A 20,842-nucleotide genomic window follows, 5' to 3' on the forward strand; every position below is an offset into this window, starting at 1 on the left:
GGAATTTAATACCTCTTTTATGCAGTGTTGGCCTAAAAGTAATTTTTTTTATATGGCTTTTACTTGTTTATAGGATACCGCTTGTATAAGTTTGTTTTTGGTGATATTTGGAGTTTAACCACTAGTGGGACCTCTCAGTGGCTTTGCGGGAACTCTTATTAACAACTTTTGAAATAAGCACTGACTGACACAGGGGGAGATCACACAGATCTTTTTTCCACAGGTTAGTTCGATTTTTAGGAAGGGGGAGGGAGTAGTTTTAAGATGCGTTAGATACGGTATATCCTGCAATTCGACTTTACTAGGGTCTAGGTTTGCTTTAAGAAGAATAACTAAGCCCCATTTACACCGGGTGCATTTTCTCATGCGATTTGGCAGTTCTAAATCACATGACAAGTCGTTCCCCATTGTCAGGAATGGAACTGTTCATACTCCCCTAGATGGCTGCAGCACTAATCCAAACTGTAACTGTCCCCTATTGGCTCTACCCCGAGAACTGCAAAATCTCAAACACTGCTGATCACTCAGTTGTTCCCCACTCTGAGCAGAGAGCTGTGACTGTCAGTCACCAGCTCTCTTTCCCGCCTCTCCAGCGCTCACTGGAGCACTGAGCTGTGGAGAGGGCAGGAGTGGCTGGCTAAGGCTCTTAGCGGATTGTTGAGAGGCTGAGCCAGCTGCCAGCCCAGGCATCTGGGTGGATCGGGATCTTTCCCGAGCCTGGATGACTGAGTAACGTCCGCCGACTGTGGGCTTTAGCCTGCTGTCGGCTCAAAATGGGTCACAGGAGTGCAGAAGGAGGGGGCCAAATAATGCCGCCTTAACCTCCGCAACACCGCTAGAATATGGCCCTTTTTAACCAACGACACCACCAAGGTTTTAATTCACGCCCTGGTTATCTCTCACCTCGACTACTGCAACTCCCTCCTCATTGGATTACCTTTAAATGTTTTTTCCCCCCTTCAATCCATAATGAATGCTGCTGCAAGACTTATCCACCTTACCAACCATTCAGTGTCCTCCACCCCTTTCTGCCAATCCCTTCACTGGCTTCCACTCACCCAATGAATATAATTCAAAATGCTAACAATAGTTTACAATGCCATCCACAACTCTGCCCCCAGCTACGCCACTAACCTGATCTCAAAATATCAACCAAGCCACTCTCTTCGGTCTTCCCAAAACCTCCTGCTCTCTAGCTCCCTTGTCACCTCTTCCCATGCTCGCCTCCAGAGCTTCTCCCATTATTTGGAACTCTCTACCACAATCTGTCCGACTGTCCCCTAATCTATCCATCTTTAGACGATCCCTAAAAACCCTTCTCTTTAAAGAAACCTATCCGGCTACTAATTAATACACTGTTTCACTTTCTCCATCAGCACACCCCCCACAGCTATTACCTTTTGTATCAATTGACCCTCCCTTTTAGATTGTAAGCTCTAACGAGCAGGGCCCTCTGATTCCTCTTGTTCCAAATTGTAATGTAACTGTAATGTCCGCCTTCATTTTGTTAAGCGCTGCGCAAACTGTTGGCGCTATATAAATCCTGTATAATAATAATACTTGTCTTCTAATAACACGTTAATATTACCCTGTCACTGTGTGCCTGTTTAGGTGAGCTGACATTCTGCAAGTTCACAGATGTAAATGTGTGAAAAGATCACGTGGGCTGAGCTTGGGCGCAATGGTCTGTTTCCACTTTTATAACTTTCTTTTTTTTTTTCCTCTGTCCTTTTTTTTTTTTTTTTTAACCTTTCTGCAGTGGAAAACAATGGAAAATGTACTGATTTTTTTTTTTTTACTGTAGGAGCTGAAAAACAATTGCATGAGTACAAAGATCTGTAGTGCTAGGAGGGGTCTTAGAATTTACAGTAGGGACCTATGGAGAGGGACTTGTATACGGTAGCATGGTTCTGTAGGTGACCTGCTTCTGTTTACACAGAGATTACTGACACATATTTAAAGTTATCATTCTGGTTTGGTGTTCTGCATGAACAATAGTTTAGACTGTAGGGGTTTTTGCTGGGCGTAGTGTGTGCGAGTGTTGGAAGGCGTGCTCTGTGAGGATTTATTTTGGGTGTGTGACACAGGGATTCCCTCAGGCGTCACTCCCTCCTCCTGTCTCACATTTCTCTTTTCTGAGTCACTGCTCTGGAGCTGAGGCGTGTCAGTGTTTCTTGCAGTGTGTGCGGCTTAAATGTGTATGGGGGGTGCATGCTTGTACACTAAGCCTAACGTGTGCAGAAATCTGGGATAGAGTTCAGGCGATTCCCTTTATTTTCTAACTTAAATTACAACTAAAGGTCAAAACATAAAGTTGCAACAAACTTACTTTTCTGTTCACTTTCTTGTTTAGAATGTGCAGCTCATGTTACATTCTTGACATGGTGCTTGTGTGCCAGGAGAAATGATCTCCAGTGTGTGCACAGGAGTTATGGTGTCCTGTGCCAGCCAGTCAAAGTTAAAGACCTGGCACCTGAAAGAAGCTGGGCAGAAGAGGCCAGCAAGGTAAAGTGCAGACGTTGGACCATTGGTGGCAGTGCCATCTTAAGAGCATTAAAGGGCCTGGGCAATGCAGTGCACTGGGGCCCTGCCTACACAATCACCCACGGGAAAAAAAAATGCAAATTATCGATAAGGCTATATTTATTGGTACAGCAGTGCAAGGGTAATGACAGCTTCCAGGTTCAGCGGCAGGGTCTGGTGAACACACACATGGATGGGAGTCAGACTCGACTGTCCTGTGTGTGCCTGTTCCGGTGGAGGTGGACAGGCATTTATTGTACAAAAGTTTTTATTTTAAGCAGAGGCATAAACATACATCAAAACATAATATATGTGTACAATTTGATAAAAGAAAATGGAACGCAGGGAAACAGGTAGCAACAAAACATGATACAGACATAGGGCGTAAGCCAACCTGAAAACCTCACGGACCCAATAATGGGTATCAACAGGCAAAAATGCATAAATAGGGACCTAAAGTCCCCCCAGTGGTTTATAATGCAGTAAGACTATCAAAAGAGGAAGTGCTATTACGTTCCAATGAGCAAACAGGGGCTGGGCCTGAGAGCACCGAGCCAAGAAGGAAAACAACACCAAAAGACAAAAGAAAAGAAAGAAAGAGTAAGAAAGTAGGACAAACAAAGAAAGAAACGACAATAGAAAAAGACCAAAGAAAGGGTGGGGAGAAGGAAGAGGGGGGAGCGAGTCCTGCGGGGTGAGCGTCCAGGAGGCATTAAAGAGAGAGAAGGGTGGTCTGGAATCTGGAAGGGGCAACATTCGAGATCCAGGGGTCCCACACCTTAAGAAACTTAGCGTGGGAATCAGATACTATTGCAGTCAACTTTTCATTAATGAGAATATCATTCATACGGTTCTTGACCGCCTCAAAACTAAGCAACGGGGTCTTCCAAGATCGGGCAATGGTCAATTTCGTAGCTGTAAACAAATGCTGAGCCAACTGACGTTGTGTACGGGTCAAGTCAGGTATAGGTTTACACAAGAGTGCCTCATACGGGTCCCTCTTCAGGGTGATTTGAAAAATATTACGGAGCAAGGCATAGATCCTAATCCACAGTCTGCGCACCTTGGGGCACGTCCACCAAATATGCGCCATGGTCCCCTCCTGAGCACATCCCCGGAAGCACAGGGGGGAATATGCGGGTATAAATTTAGCCAGTCTAGCCAGAGTATAGTACCACCTATAAAATACCTTATAAGCATTTTCCAAAATCAAAACATTTCGGGAACACTTAGAGAGAGCCGCCGTCATGTGCCGCCAGTCTTCCCTGTCCAACCCGCCCCCCAATTCTAGTTCCCAGTTAGAGTGATAGACCGTGAAAGGGGGTGTATCGCAGGCAATAATGGAGGCATACAGGAGAGATATGAGTGGTGGACAGGCATTTCTGCAGTTGTGGGCTCCCCCTCCATGGCCCAAGTGGCCTGACAGCATAGCAGGGCCGACAGGCGCTTGCCACCTGCTTAGTTCGGCGACGGGATGCACATGGGAATTGGGGCTAATGCTTGGCTGGAGCTGGGACTGGGTCGCTGGGCAGGTGGGGCCCCCAGGGCAAGTGGGGCCCCCGGGCAACTGCCCAGCGTTCCCATTCGGTAAGATGGCCCTGATTGGTGGGGGAGGTGATTATTTGTATCCTAGCGAATTCAGAGTTGCCTGGTGTAATCCATTGCTCTGCCGTCACACTCCTGGTCACACACCACCATCTACTTTTCTTACGCCATCAGGGAGCTGGCTGCCTCTTCATGGTTACTGCAGACACCCCACCCCAAACTCTATACTTTCTGCATGTATTGATGGATAACCGGCTACAATACTAAATTACAACTAAACCATGTCTGTGGAATGCTTTATCCAATGCTTAATGTTATATTTTTATTGTTTTATGGTATATATAGGTGTGTTATAAACATTATTGCTCTGACTTGGGGATCTTAATTACGGTACATATCACTACTCTTTATCTTCCCCTGCACTATGTTCCCGGCATGTACACACAAGGATTTCTCGGATATTGCCGGAACCATGCAGTAAATCATGACCTCGGTTGTCTAATTTGTGTATTATAAGCTCTTGTTCACACGGGCGTACTAGTAAGGTGACCAGATATTTAAAATGAAATCCGGGAATATATTTTTTTCTTATTGGCAAATGGCAAACTATTTTATAAGCATTTTTTCCTCAAATTATATATGCAGTGTATGTGGTATGTGTTTATGGATAGATTGTATAATATATATGGTATTTCTCAGATTTCGATCATGAGATAAGAAAAAAAGATACTTAGAAAAATGTTAAGAAGATAAGATGGAGAAAAAAATTTTCAATGCATATTTGGTATTTCATTCTTACCAAAGAATTTTGGTTCAACAATACCAAGATACAGTGCCTTGAAAAAGTATTCACACCCCTTGAAATTTTCCACATTTTGTCTTGTTACAACCAAAAACATAAATGTATTTTATTAGGATTGTATGTGATAGACCAATACAAAGTGGCACATAATTGTGAAGTGGAAGGAAAAGGATAATCAACATTTTTTACTAATAAATATGTGAAAAGTGTGGCGTGCATTTGTATTCACCCCCTTTACTCCGATACCCCTAACTCAGGGGTGGGGAACCTTTTTTCTGCCGAGGGCCATTTGGGTATTTTTAAAATCATTCGGGGGCCGTACAAAATTATCAACTTAAAAATGTGCCTATTATATTTGGTCAAACATTTAATTAACTCACCCCTAATGTGATGGCTGCAACTGCTTCTCTTTGGTGAGGTGTGTGATGTTAGCTGGTATTGATGATGTTGCTACTCGCAACTGGTTTTCCAGGTTTGCCCCCTTAATGCAGAGTGATGAGTGCCCCCACATATCAATGCAGAGTGATGAGTGCCCCCACATATCAATGCAGAGTGATGAGTGCCCCCACAGATCAATGCAGAGTGATGAGTGCCCCCACAGATCAATGCAGAGCTGGGTTCTTCTACTTACCCGGTGCGGACACTCGCATACGAAGTCACGCCTCCTGGATCCACTCCTATGATAGACGTCCCGCCTCCTGGACCGACTCCTATGATAGACATCACTACTGTGCTGTCTATCATAGGTAGGAGGCGTGACTTTGTATGACAGCGGCTGTGCCGGATAAGCAAAGGAACCCGCTCTGCGTGTAATCAGGAGGTGCTCCCCCTCCCCTTCCCCTCCGGAGGCAGGGCCGGATCAGATGCCTTCGGGGGCCGCATACGGCCCGGGGGCCATAGGTTCCCCACCCCCTGCCCTAACTAAAATCTAGTGGAACCAATTGCCTTCAGAAGTCACCTAATTAGTAAATGGAGTCCACCTGTGTGTAATTGAATCTCAGTATAAATACAGCTGTTCTGTAAAGCCCTCAGAGGTTTGTTAGAGAACCTTAGTGAACAAACAGCATCATGAAGGCCAAGGAACACACCAGACAGGTCAGGGATAAATTTGTGGAGAAGATTAAAGCAGGGTTAGGTTATAAAAAAAAAAATCTCCCAAGCTTTGAACATCTCACAGAGCACTGTTCAATCCAGCATCCAAAAATGGAAAGAGTATGGCACAACTGCAAACCTACCAAGACATGGCTGTCCACCTAAACTGACAGGCCAGGCAAGGAGAGCATTCATCAGAGAAGCAGCCAAGATTCCCATGGTAACTCTGGAGGAGCTGCAGAGATCCACAGCTCAGGTGGGAGAATCTGTCCAAGGGACAACTATTAGTTGTGCACTCCACAAATCTGGCCTTTATGGAAGAGTGGTAAGAAGAAAGCCATTGTTGAAAAAAAGCCATAAGAAGTCTTGTTTGCAGTTTGCGAGAAGCCATGTGGGGGGCACAGCAAACATGTGGAAGAAGGTTCCCTGGTCAGATAAGACCAAAATTGAACTTTTTGGCCTAAAAGCAAAACGCTATGTGTGGCAGAGAACTGACACTGCACATCACCCTGAGCACACCCTTTTCTTCAGCAGGGACAGGGAAGCTGGTCAGAGTTGATGGAAAGATGGATGGAGCCAAATACAGGGCAATCTTAGAAGAAGACCTGTTAGAGTCTGCAAAAAACTTGAGGCTGGGGCTGAGGTTCACCTTCCAGCAGGACAACGACCCAAAACATACAGCCAGAGCTACAATGGAATGGTTTGGATCAAAGCATATTCATGTGTTAGAAAGTCCAGACCTAAATCCAATTGAGAATCTGTGGCAAGACTTGAAGATTGCTGTTCAGACGCTCTCCATCCAATCTGACAGAGCTTGAGCTATTTTGGAAAGAAGTATGGGAAAAAATGTCACTCTCTCGAGATGTGCAAAGCTGGCAGAGACAAAAAGACTTGCAGCTGTAATTGAAGTGAAAGGTGATTCTACAAAGTTTTGACTCAGGGGGGTGAATACAAATGCACACCACACTTTTCACATATTTATTTGTAAAAAATGTGGAAAACTATTTATCATTTTCCTTCCACTTCACAATTATGTGCCACTTTGTGTTGGTCTATCACATAAAATCCCAATAAAATAAATTTACGATTTTGGTTGTAACATGACAAAATGTGGAAAATTTTAAGGGGTGTGAATACTTTTTCAAGTCACTGTAAATGAACAAATTCAGAACAGTAAAAGATTGCATAGTAACAAAATAATTAAATTTTATTAGCTAACTGTAATGTAATGGTGCTGGTGGCTGAGCCTGACGTGCAGAGGTAGCCTCGTGGGATCTGGTACAACAGGAACACGGACGGGTCACACTGGTGGTAGACACGGGCTAGTCTGAGGTGCGGAGTCTAAGTGCTAGCTGGTTTTCACTAGAGCCCCTGATGGTGGGGATAGACTGCGCTGCAAGCTAACACCAGGTTGCGGTCCCCAGGGTTGCCCCACCAGGAGGTGAACACGTCCAGAATCGGAAGCAGATAAGCCGACAAGGATAAGGCAGGAGAGTGGTCACAGGAACGAGCCAAGGTCAGGGCGGGCAGCAAGCAGACGAAGTAGTGGACAAGCCGGGAGGTCGATCAGGAAGTCAACAGGAAACAGCAGGTTCAGAATCAGGAAGTACAGGTAAAGCTGCAGACAAGACAGCAATGGCTCAGTGCTGCTGTGGTGTTTAAATAGGCCAGCCTTTTGCCAATTAGTGCAATTAGTCTGCACTAAGTTAACTCTTAACTGGCAGATTCATGACAGCACTTCAGTGTACACAGGGAGTGTTCCTAACATGTAATAAGACAACAAATGTTAACCACTTCTGGCACTCCGCTCCTACATGTAAAAATTCATAATTTTTTTGCTAGAAAATTACTTGGAACCTCCCAAACATCTCTCCTACAGGCTGGAAAGCCTGAAATAAAAAAAACGATCTCGGCTATGTAGCTGAGATTGCAGCAGTATTGACAACTGTCATGACGTCACGCCCGGGCCTCCGAGAGTAATAGAGACTACCGGGGACTATGTTTTTCTCAGCCTCAAATTGTGTGCCTCGGATTAAGAATTAAGGCATACTGTGTGGTCACCATGCAGACTTAGGCCTCATTCACACTGGCATTCTATAGTGTATACCCATTCAAGGGCCATGTTTATCCGCATGGGGATGCACAGGTGTTTCATGCATCCCTGTGCAGGCAGTCCTATTCATTTCAATTGGGACGCAGCGGCTGCAAAGACACAGATGTTGCTACCAATTTCATATTCATGCAACACATACCGGCATATGGATTATTTATGTGGGCGGGACTTCTGTATGCTTTCCCTTCTGTACGCGAGCTAAAGGGGACAGGGCGCTTTCATTTTTTCTTTTTTCCTATTTATTTTATTTATTATTTTTTATTTTTACACCGTTTTTTAAAAAAAAAATTAAAAATGTGATCATTTTTATTCCTATTACAAGGAATGTAAACATCCCTTGTAATAGAAATAGGCATGACAGGTCCTCTTTATTGTGAGATCTGGGGTCAAAAAGACCTCACACCTCACAACTACACGAAAAAAGGAAAAAAAAAAACGTTGAAAAAAAAAAAAACGGCCCTTTAAACCGGTGTCTAGGCAAAGATGTTTGACGTCGCTTCGGTCCTCCAAGACCATAGAGTTGAGTGAGGGCCATCTTGCCCTCACTCGACTTTATGTCTCAGAGGATCTGGGACTGGATAGTTTTCCCCGCTGTCGGCAGGTTCAGTAAGCGGGGAAAACGGCCGGGACGCGGCGGGGGGGGGGGGGCACCTCTTCCGCCGCACCGTATGGGTGATCCCGTGGCGAATCCGCCACTGGAACCACCTTTATCTGAAAGCCGCCTGCCCGCCGTTTAAAAGAATACCAGGGTTAATACTGGGGTTATGGCATTTATCTGCTGCCATACCCTGGTATTTAGCTTTAAACGACCAACGTAAATAGTCATTAGGTGTTTGGTAAGTGGTTAATAAAAAGTTCTGAGCTACCCTTATTTTGTTTGAAAGTTCTTTATTTAAAATTTAATTTTTTTTTTTCCTGAAACTTCCCTCCTAAAATTAAGGTGCTTGTTATACGCCTGTACATGTTATACAACCAAATACGGTTATTAAAATTATTTGGCAAATTACATTATTTTACAGACGAAATTTACTAAGCACCCGGGGCTTCTGGGCTCTACACAAAATGCTTGATCTGCTAATAGTGTACTTTTTGTGGGTATATATTCTCATTCATCATTTAACATTTACTAAAACGTCTATATGATGTATTTTTGCCATGTCATATTGGATTCTTTTGTATACAGCTTTTTAAGCAGTCAATCTTTCTTAGAATTCTCTGGTTGATGACTTCTGATACATGCTCACTTAGCCTAAAGGCCTCTTAAGAAATGAAATGTGTGAAACTGGCCTATTAGGAGGTAATGACAGTGACGGGAGCAGGTTTCATAGTCTGTCTGACTGCTAATCCCCACAGAGGGGAACTGTAGATATGAGAAAAGAACACAGTTAAAGTGATTGTAAAGGGAAATATATATATATATATATTTAAATAACAAATAACAAACATGTAATACTTACCTGCTTTGTGCATTGAATTTGCACAAAGCAGCTCAGATCCTGATCTTCTCTGGTCCCCAGCCAGGGCTCCTGGCCCCTCCCCCCTGTCGAGTGCCCCCATAACAATCCGATTGCTATGGGGGCACTCATGGGATTGCCACGGCTCAGGAGTCCAATGACACACGCAGTGCTGCTTGGTCCCGCCCCCCCCACGCTCTCCTCATTGACTATGATTGACACCAGCAGGAGTCAATAGTTCCCGCCCTCAGGCACAATGTTGGATCGATGTCAGGCTCAGGTAAGTATAGGGGGGCTGGAGGGGGAGCTGCACACAGAAGGTTTATTACCTTAAAGCATAGAATATATTCTAGTAAAAACTTCTGCCTTTTAGAACCACTTTAATAGGTGAAGTTCTCATGTTTATGGGGGGCCCCCAATCCAACCAGCAGGCCAATGTTTAGGGCCCAAACTCATTAGAACATAGGCCTTTCCATAAAGTTTCAGACTGTTCATAAAGCCCCACACAAAAAAAAAAAAAAAAAATAACACTTTGAATATTAATATTAATCGTAATAGATGATCATTTTCTTGTTATTGTTATCGACATTTCCTCTTGGTATGAACAACTGACAATATGGTAGTTAGTACGCAGAGTTTTTAGTAAATGCACAGCATTCAGTTCTTTGGCATCACTCCTATTGCTTTGGGTGTACTCACTGGTTCTTCAACAGAGTTTGAGGTAGGTGTTTACACTGGTTCTTTAATACTGGATAATTTGAGGTGGGGAAATATGCCCTCTGATGGATTTGTGGACATACAAATATCCCTCCTAGAAAAGGGAGGGTGGAAGGTCACATACAATGAGGATAGAAATAACACACAGCTGACACACACAACTCAAGGCCATTTTTGCTAGGCGCTGACCATTCGACCTTGGGTAGCACTGTCTCACAACTAGCAACCTCACCTTTAGAACTATGGACTGATGTAAAGATCTACAGAGACCTCAAAAGATTGGTTGTCCCCAGATGACCTTCCATTGTTTATCGACCACCTATTGACTCCTAGATATTTCTGATTCTCAGCCATTTATTAACTATTTGATAGACCCATTAAATACTTTTAGGGAACCCTGGTCTAGTGAGACACCAAGTGTTGCTTTACTTAAGGCAAATAGACTGTTAAAGCGGAACCATACTCGCCTTCAGTCCAGTGACGCAGTGTCCTAGGGCTTCCCTGTCGGCCGCTGACATCTTCGAGTGGCTAGTTTTTAGGTATCGATCGCCGGACACTTTCATTGGGCAGGCCAATGGTACATCACTACCGCACACGTGCAAATGTTCAGCTAGCTTTGGCATTGCAGAAATTCTAGAGTGAGCTGCAGGTCCACAGCTCACTGTACAGGAGTAGACAGACAGGTAGGTAACTTTAATGCAGAAGAAACAAAGCATGTCTCCTCTGCCTTAAAAATCCTGCCTGTTCACCCATTTTTATATTTAATCAAATAGAAAAAAGGGGGTATGGTAGAGAAAAAGTACTCCCGAAATGATGTACACTACTAGGAGTCATTCTATGGTACCTAGCAACTAGTATATAGCCGGGAACCCTAAGCAACCATAAATCTGTGAACAAAGGAAAGATAGAGGCGGTATAGATCACCTCGGAAAGGCTGCATAAAAAAGGGGCTCACATTGGTACCGTGCAAGAACTAAATTTTATTGAAGGTGATGAATTCAACAAATAAGATAAAATTCCATGGAGAAACCACCATGGTTGCTGTACAAAATCGACCTAGAAGACCCAAATAGGGTGGACAAAGATGACAGGATGGTAAACACACACTATGGTCCCCTCCTAGCCCCCAACCTAGCCCCCAAAGTCGGCACTGGTCCCTAATGTGGGGAGTGATCTGTCACTACGTGACTGGGTTCACTACTACCCACTTATATGTGCTGGGCATGCCGACCTGAGGTCACAGTTGGCCAACAAAATGCCCCAGGGTGTGCAGCAATCCGATGCGTAACGTATCGGCAGGATAATCACAGCCTACAAGTTCCTGATGGTAAACTTGATTGGAGTACGAATACTCAACTGGGGAGTAGTTGACCATATGTTCATTACCAGATCTCCTGACATAGATCACAATCCATAGTCATGACCCTGTAATAGGGAATATAGGAGTCTGTGGTCAATTCACCATGAGATTGGGTTAGGCACCTAGCTATGCAGCCTAATGAAGAGACACAGCTCTCAAAGGGTATGTCTGTACTGGTTCAGACTGTGTTGCTGTCCGGTGTATTGGGCAAGTGGCTATGTAAAGGGAATCACAAGTAGGTAATAGTGGTGACAAGTGCTACCAAAGTATGTGGTTTGGACTTATTCAATGTCTATTGTAACAAGACAGTCCAGCTCTGAGACATTCAGATTGGCCAGAGGTCCATTTGCACTTGGTTGCACCTCAGGAATAACTTCCAGGTATGATGGCTGAGTGCCGACTATAGATCACTGATGGGTATTTCACATAAACATCAAACGGAACTGTCTTACCGGATATCCTCAGTGCCCTTGCCGATCAGCCGACCTGCTCAACATCATTGTGCTCAAACCTCTTGATGATTCAGACAAGTAGCTGGCAGAGTCCACAAAGAAAAATATCTCTTTCACCACTGTGCTTCAAGTCACTTGTTTCAGGGACGGCTCCTCTCTCGTTGGATATCGCACAGTTCCTGACTGAAGCCACGCTACATTGCCCTCCGTGACCCGGAAGTCAGCCTTTATAAGAATCCCATTGGCCTCGACGTCACTAGCTGCGGTATTGGCTGTGTCCTCAGTGCCGTGTGTGGGCGAAGGGTAGGGGGTGGGACATCAAGTGTGTGACGTCAACGCATTTCGCATGCGTAACGCACGCTTCCTCAGGACGTCATGATGCTATCCGGACATTGTTCATATACCCGTGCCATTATGCAGATAATTCTACAGATTGCAAACACCGGGAAGCTTCATATTCAAAGCCATCTAGTGGTACATTTAAAGTATTGCGATTCATATTTAAATAGCAGATAAATGTCATGAGATGATAAACACTTTTGTCTTGTCTTGTCAATAGACATTGAATAAATCCAAACCACATACTTTGGTAGCACTTGTCACCACTATTACCTACTTGTGATTCCCTTTACATAGCCACTTGCCCAATACACCGGACAGCAACACAGTCTGAACCACTATAGACATACCCTTTTCAGAGCCGTGTCTCTTCATTAGGCCCAATAGCCAGCTGCCTAACCGGATCTCATGGTGAATTGACCACAGACTCCTATATTCCCTATTACAGGGTCATGACTATGGATTGTGATCTATGTCAGGAGATCTGGTAATGAACATATGGTCAACTACTCCCCAGTTGAGTATCTGTACTCCAATCAAGTTTACCATCAGGAGCTTGTAGGCTGTGATTATCCTGCAGATACATTACGCAGCGGATTGCTGCACACCCTGGGGCATTTTGTTGGCCAACTGTGACCTCAGGTCGGCATGCCCAGCACATATTCCTTAAGTGGGTAGTAGTGAACCCAGTCACGTAGCGACAGATCACTCCCCACATTAGGGACCAGTGCTGACTTTGGGGGCTAGGTTGGGGGCTAGGAGGGGACCATAGTGTGTGTTTACCATCCTATCATCTTTGTCCACCCTATTTGGGTCTTCTAGGTCGATTTTGTACAGCAACCATGGTGGTTTCTCCATGAAATTTTATCCTATTTGTTGAATTCATCACCTTCAATAAAATTTAGTTCTTGCACGGTACCAATGTGAGCATTTTTATATTTATTTGTTGCATAGAGTTCCACTTTACTTTTGCAAGGGTAAATGCATTTTGCAAGCGATTCTGCCCCAAAACTCAGCAGAGCTTTGCTTCATTCACCCAGTCATGTTCAAGTAAAAATGCTGGGGGGTTTTTCCATACATGTGACTGTGTATTCTATGCAAATTCCACTGCATTCACTAAGCCCTGGGGCAAATCCCTTGAAAAATTGCAACTTCCTCCTTAATGTGGAAACATGACTGGTCTATGCCCTTGACAGCTTTTGAAACTAGGTGTCGAACTTGCCCCGACGACCCAAGCCCTAATATCTCAACATACAGGTGCATCTCAAAAAATTAGAATGTCATCAAAAAGTTCAGTTTGGACAAATCTTCCTGAATGATATTTAGGAATTGGTTAGGTGTTGATGGTAGTCCTGTAACTTTTCCTAAGTTGTAAATATGATTTACAAGACATGCAATATTTAAAAAAAAAAAAGTACCGCTAGAGGATTCTAAAGCTGGATACACACTATCCAACTTTTGTGGTTAGATTTCCTTCAGATTTACCTTTTCTATGTAGTGCAAGGGCCTGCCAGATTGCATACAAATTGAAAGGGTTTAGATTTGACCTCATATTATATGGTTTTGGTAAATCTAAAGGAAAAAGTCTTCAGAAAATCTTATAGTGTGTATGGCCCATTAGGATCCTTTCACACAGGCGTGATAGATGAAAAATGGGAAAACGGATGTCCATTCAGGAAGCAGATGTAAACGCATGTAAACAAACAGTCCGTTTTTGCATTCATTGTTAGAGCCGGTTCACACAGGCGCGACCCGACTTGCCGGGGCGACCTGTGAAATCGCGGTGCGCAGCTCGCGCCGTGACCCCGGAGCGGCCGGCATGGACTTCATATCATTGAAGTCAATGCAGGTCGCTCCAGGTCGCCTCAAAGAAGCTCAGGACCCTTTTTCTAAGTCGGAGCGACTTGCGTCGCTCCTATTAGAACGGGTCCTGTGCTACTCTATGGCAGGCGACCCACGGCGACTTGTCAGGCGACCAGGTTGCCTGACAAGTCGCCCCAGTGTGAACGGGGTCTAAGGAGCCAGCTTTCTAACAATGATCAGTCTTATGCCTGCTGCTAAATGTAAACAAAAAAGCTGAAAAAAAAAGTGGGGAGACCTCATGCAAAAAAATTAAAAAGACATACCTGAATGGATGCCGATGTAACAGGTGATCATCTGTATGTCCATAGGAATGCGTTCCTGTCCTGTTTTTCATCCGTCAGATGCAACACGTGTGTGAAAGAACCCTAAAGGAGAATATCAAAAGCTACAAAAATTCTTTACCAGAATTGTCCTCCTGGGTTTTCTTCAAATAAAGTTGAACCAAAGTCTTATCACTACTAAAATAGATGTTTTTTTTATTCTGTATCTGCCAGCATGGAATGGTGTTCGTCAATGAATGAGTTTCAGAATTATGTTATCTGCAGATATATGGTTACAGTTGGAAAAGTCTCCAGCATTTATTTCTAAACAGAGCCATGGTAATAAACATTAATAACCCATTTGAAATAACCTTTACTGAGGAAGTATGGAGGTTGCTATTGCTGACATTCCTTTCTAAAATTTCTTGTTGCCTGGCTGTCAGGCTGAATAAGTAAGTTCAGTACATTTGGAATCGCTGATCCATGATTACAAAGAGTAAGAACTCTTGAGTTTTTTTTCTGATCTAGTGCTTGTTCTAGGTCAGTGAGTATTGGATTAGCATGACATCCAGAAAAACAGCATTTTCAGAAGACGGTCAGCATTGGTAGCTTCTGTATTTCTCTCATTACTGGATTGATTTTATGCAAGGCCTAAACCTTATTTGCCATCCTTTCCTATATTATATTTATATCAGCTTCCATCAAGTTACTCACACAGGAGTACGCTTAGTCCCCATTCACACTAGCGCGACTGGTCAGGCGACTTGGTCGCCTGACAAGTCGCGGTGGGTCGCCTGCCATTGATTAGCACAGGACCCGTTCTAATAGGAGCGACACAAGTAGCTCCGACTTAGAAAAAGGGTCCTGTACTACTTTGGGGCGACCTGGAGGCGACTTGCATTGACTTCAATGATATGAAGTCCGTGCATGTCGCGCCGAGGTCACAGGTCACCCCGGCAAGTCGTGTCACCCCTGTGTGAATGGGCTTTGCAGAATCCCATTCTTTGTTTCTTTTTTTCTTTTTTTTTTTTTAATATATTTTTTATTAAGGGTCGACCGTGAGGAAGCGTGTATAACCTTACTTGGAACTGGATATCTATTTTAGGAAGCATTAGTACAAACAATAAGGAAAACCACTATATGAGGATGTCTCCCCACTGCACCATTAGACAGTCCAAAATAGTGATTTAAACCACAAACATGCACAGAATAAGTCAAAGGCACTACACACAGGCTTTGTTTTTGGACCATATTCTGGCATTTTTGGCCCCATAGACATCAATGCGAATGCCTGTATATGTGCAATTAATGCGTTTTCGTACGCATTTTTAAGTATGAAGAACTTCTCTCCTCCAAAAGAACTGCTCTTCTCCCCTTGCTCAGCCTAGGAAGCAAGTGGCTGAAGCTTGACAAGTGTAAAAATGCCTATAAAACGCCAAAAAAAAAAAAAAAAAAAAATGTTGCAGAAACACCAGGTATATGCTATACTTCCTCTGAGATATAGGGTTACAATGTTAATCATATTATTGTGCAGGTTGTTTTATATTTTTTTTTTTCTTCTGCCTAGGTGACTGTTGGCTCCTTGCTGCTATAGCCTCCCTTACGTTGAATGATACTCTCCTACATCGAGTGGTTCCTCATGGTCAAAGCTTCCAGCAGAACTATGCAGGAGTGTTCCATTTCCAGGTACTGGGTGATGGCCTTCCAATTTAATACAGTGTGCAGTGTGATGTGACCGTTAGTGTTTTGTCTCCCTGGAAGTGTTCCTGCTGCTTTCACGCTACAGTTCACAGGGAGGTTGATTTACTAAAGTTAAATATACTGTGCACTACAAGTACTGTTGCTCTAGATCTGAGAGGAAGCTCTGCTGATTCCTATAATCCAATACCGTGCAAGCAAAAATGCTAAGTGAAGCTTTACCTCGTTTATTAAACTCTGGAGCAAGTACACTTGAATACTAGAATACCCTTGGGTACATAATAAAAAAAAATATTTCTATAGAATGAATATATTGAGATATCCTGAGACCAATCACATTGTTTTCAGGTAAAAAAACAGCAATACACCAGCATGTCCCATGCCTTTCCTGCCAGGGTGTTTGATCTCTCTGTCAGAGTTGCCCATTTTGTGTTTTATGGCCAGCTGTGAAAATTCAGCAAAAAAGCAAAACATGTAAATGACCGCTCGGCCACCACAGAATGGGTGGCCAATTAAATAGACCAATAGAATTGGTTTGTGAATGTGCAAATATCATTTGGATGTTTTTGGCTTTCAGAATTCCACACCCAATGCAGTTTAGCCAGTTAGCTATATGGCCAAGTCGGCCATTGGATTATCAATTCTCTTTAGTGGACTTGCTATCTTTTGTACATTTACACTGTTTAGGGTGTATTTGTTGGTGTGGATACTTTTCAGGGCAGTCTGCACTCTGTGACCATACTACCAAAGCAGATGCATATGCACCCTTACTACTGTACTTAATGTTTTCATGGGATATACATAAATCATACATATTAAAGAGGAACTTAACTCAATTGTGGTATGGGGCAAGGCTGGCGAAACAATAGAAAAGAAAAAAGAAAACCTAAGAAATAGCCCCATTAAAAAAAAAAAAAAAAAAAAATGTGTGGTATTTTTGAGGGGTGGGGGCAGAGGCAGGCAGTGTAAGTAAATTCTGATATTTAGTACGGCAACACCCTTCCCCCTAGGTGTATTGTGCATAAGAGGTGTATTGTGCATAAGAGGTCAGTATAGCTTTACAGGTGGGAATATATTTTGGCAACAGAATTATCTAGGTGAAGATGTCAGGTATTTACATTCAGGACCCAACCCTCACCTACCTATGTTTAACTACTACTGGTAGTAATGTCAGCTTATGGTTACCCCGCCCAGTCATTGTTAATGCACACAGGAAAGTGCTGTATGTGGGAACCCGCAGGCAGAAATACAAAGTGCTGTGGAAATGATGGGTACTCGTCAGAGGGCAGAGTTTTCAGTACAGGAACTATATATAATATATATATATATATATACATGCACAGATTTCCTGCTTCTCTTATGGAGAGTCACATGATGGAATGAATGCGGTGATGAATCAGTCTTTTGAGTGGGAACTGCTTGGCTTAAAGTGAGAACAGCCAGAGGGTAACATAAACTCACCAGATCCTGTTATACAACTCAATTCTCTACATCTGACCTAAACTGTCTTTTTTTTTTTTTTTTTCTTTTACTTGAGATAGAGAGATGGAGCGAGAGATAGAGAGAGAGAGAGAGAGACATAGATAGAAGGAGAGAGAGGTGTGTGTGTGTGTGTGTGTGTATATATGTATGTGTGTGTGTGTGTATATATACATATATATATATATATATATATACACACACACACACACACACACACACACACACACACACACACACACACACACACACACACACACACACACACGTGCTTGTTTACATTTTTTTTTACATTTTCATAGTATGTTATCTTTTCTCTATCGTTCATTGATGGACGCAGTCCACTGATGCATATCAGTAGGGTAATACCGCCCCCTACAGGAGTAGGACACTTGACAGAATTTCTGGCTACGCCTATGGGCAGTCCCTGGGGGCATACCCTCTCTCTTCCTGCATAGGATGTCCGTTTTATTTTCAATGCTTTTTATTGAAAATTTTGAAAATTTTACAAAATACACATAAAATCAATGCAAAATGACTGTGAGCAGTGGTACATCAGTATCAAACATCAGCCAACACGGCCCTAGGAGGTCAACACAGTAACATGGTAAAGGCCTATAACCTAGGTAACAGAAAACGGGAACCATAAGGTACCAGGAGAGACCATTACTATGGATAGATAGGTCCTGCTAACCCAAATATTCGGCCCCTCTCGATTCAAATCCCAGGGCTAATGGTAAGATATTGACCCTGCAGACTCCTGCCCTAGCCTGAAGCTGGGAACAGAAGTAGCAAAGCCGTTATGTGTCATTACCACTGAAAACCTCGTATAAGCAGTGGTGTAAAGCTGTACAGAGAGAAAAGTGGAAAGAGAGCCTAGAGAAGAAAGGAGGAAAAGAGAAAAGAAGAAAGAAGTAGAATCGGACCCGACCCCCGTGCCCCGCTCCCAGACCCACCCGAATCTCTCAGGCACCCCCCGTGAGATAGTTAATCCACGATTCCCATACCTTGTCAAACCCGCGCATTTTGTCTTCCAATTGAGCGGTTAAGCGCTCGTTAACCATGATCCAGTTCAGTTTGTGCCTAAGCTGCTCAAATGGTATAGTAGGAGACTTCCAGGATCTCGCTATCGTTATTTTCGCTGCAGTAAATATGAACGTAATGAGCCGCCTCTGCGCTCTAGTGGCTGCGTCCACCTTCCTGCCCAATAGGGCCTGCTGAGGGGACTTGATCAAATTCACTTGTGTGAGAGTGTAGATGAAATTATACACTCTAATCCAAAAGCGTCTGACCTTTGGGCATTGCCACCAAACATGAAACATCGTGCCTTCTTGGCCACAACCCCCGAAAACACAGAGGGGATGTTCCTGGCACAAAGGATGCAATCCTGGCTGGCACCATGTACCAACGCAGGAGTACTTTATAATTCGCCTCTATGATGGAAGTATTAACTAGAGACCTGGAAGCCTCCTGGGCCATGGCATGCCAGTCCGCCAACTCCACGACCTCCTGGACATCCGTCTCATACCGTTCCATATAAGGAAGCTTCAGAGGCGAGTCCGCGAGTATATTATAAATCATAGATATATACCCCTGTAGTTTGTCATATTTACGGCACAAATATTCCATGGAAGTCATGGTGGTCAGGTCGGACAGGCGAGACAGGGACCGCATGTAATGATCAATTTGTGCAAACCGATAATATTCAAATACAGGCAGGGCATATTTATCAATCAACTGCTGACGTTTGAGGATACCTCTATGGTCACAAAAGTCCGCTATACGGAGCAGCCCCTTGTTTGTCCACCACTGAAAGGATCTGGGGGAGAGACCCGGGGGGAACCCGCTGTTGGTAAGAATGGGGGCCAAGGGGGCGTGCAGGGACCTAAAGCCACGTGACCTGGACAAGCGATCCCAAATGGCCAAGGAATGAGACAAGGCCGGGCACAGAATGGGAGGGCGATCTCTAGGCGACAAACACATAATATGTGAGACCGCCAGGCCAGTGACAGAGCTAGCTTCCAACTCCATCCAGGCCGTCGGGGACCCTTCAGAGTGAAATCGCACCAACTGGGACAGTTGTGCCGCATAATAATAGTTCAGCAGGTCCGGCACCCCTAGACCACCCCTGGCTTTAGGGGTATACAGCGTTCGTTTGTTCACCCTAGGTCTCTTGTTCCCCCAGATAAATGAGAGGACGTGACCCTGAAATTTGAGTAAGTCAGACCGTTTCAGCGCGACTGGCAGAGTGCGGAATAGATATAACACCCTCGGAAGGATGTTCATCTTGACGGAGTACAGTCTGCCAAACCACGAGGGGGGATGAATCGACCACCTGTCCATGGCACCCCTCAGGCGTGTAAATAGAGGAGGGAAGTTCTTCGTGTACAGTGTAGACAAGGAAGGTGTTAAATTAATGCCTAAGTAGGGTAGTGCGTCTGTACGCGATTCGAATTTGAAGGATTGCCTCAGGATCTCCACTGTGCGCGGAAATGTTTAATGCCTGGGATTTCGTTTGATTAGTGTGCAACCCTGAGATATGTGCAAATGTATCCAGCAACGCAAATAAGTTGGGTAAGGTCGTGATAGGGGAAGAGACAACAGGTAAAATATCGTCCGCAAAAAAGAAGCACTTGTGCTCGACGCCCCCGCATACGACCCCCCGAACGTCCGGCGAAGCACAAATTTCGATGGCCAACGGTTCTAGCGCTAAAACAAAAAGGAGAGGGGACAAGGGGCAGCCCTGTCGAGTGCCTCTACAGATAGGGATAGAGTCCGAATAACCCTTCAGCCTAAGTACAGCCCTGGGTGTACTATATAGGGCCCGTAACAGAGTAAGAAAGGGAGTGCCGAAGCCAAAACGGGTCAACACGTCGAAGAGGTAATCCCATGACAGGAAGTCAAAAGCCTTATGGATATCTAAGGAAAGGAGCATACCCCTGCAGTGGCTCCCCCGTCCCAATCTGATTGAATAGCCGTGATGATGTCCACGACCCGTCTGGTCTGGTCCGAGGTCTGACGTCCAGGGACAAACCCAGCCTGGTCGGGATGAATATAGCGAGCCAGAAAGGAGCTAAGCCTAGTGGCCATAATTTTCGCTAATAGTTTCAGATCAGAGTTAATCAATGAGATCGGGCGGTAGTTA

General features: G+C 44.2%; 1 protein-coding gene across 1 annotated transcript in view; it reads left to right on the forward strand.

Moving 5' to 3' along the window:
* The window catches only part of CAPN1 (calpain 1), a 145,251-nt gene that overhangs the window by 46,658 nt on the left and 77,751 nt on the right, over positions 1-20,842 (forward strand). The window contains exon 4 of the mRNA XM_082271169.1: positions 16,088-16,206. Coding sequence (XP_082127295.1) covers positions 16,088-16,206 — 119 coding nt within the window. The remainder of the gene's footprint in view (positions 1-16,087; positions 16,207-20,842) is intronic.

Source organism: Pelophylax lessonae (genome assembly GCF_965119305.1).
Source record: "Pelophylax lessonae genome assembly, chromosome: 10".
In the NCBI taxonomy this organism is placed as follows: Eukaryota; Metazoa; Chordata; class Amphibia; order Anura; family Ranidae; genus Pelophylax; species Pelophylax lessonae.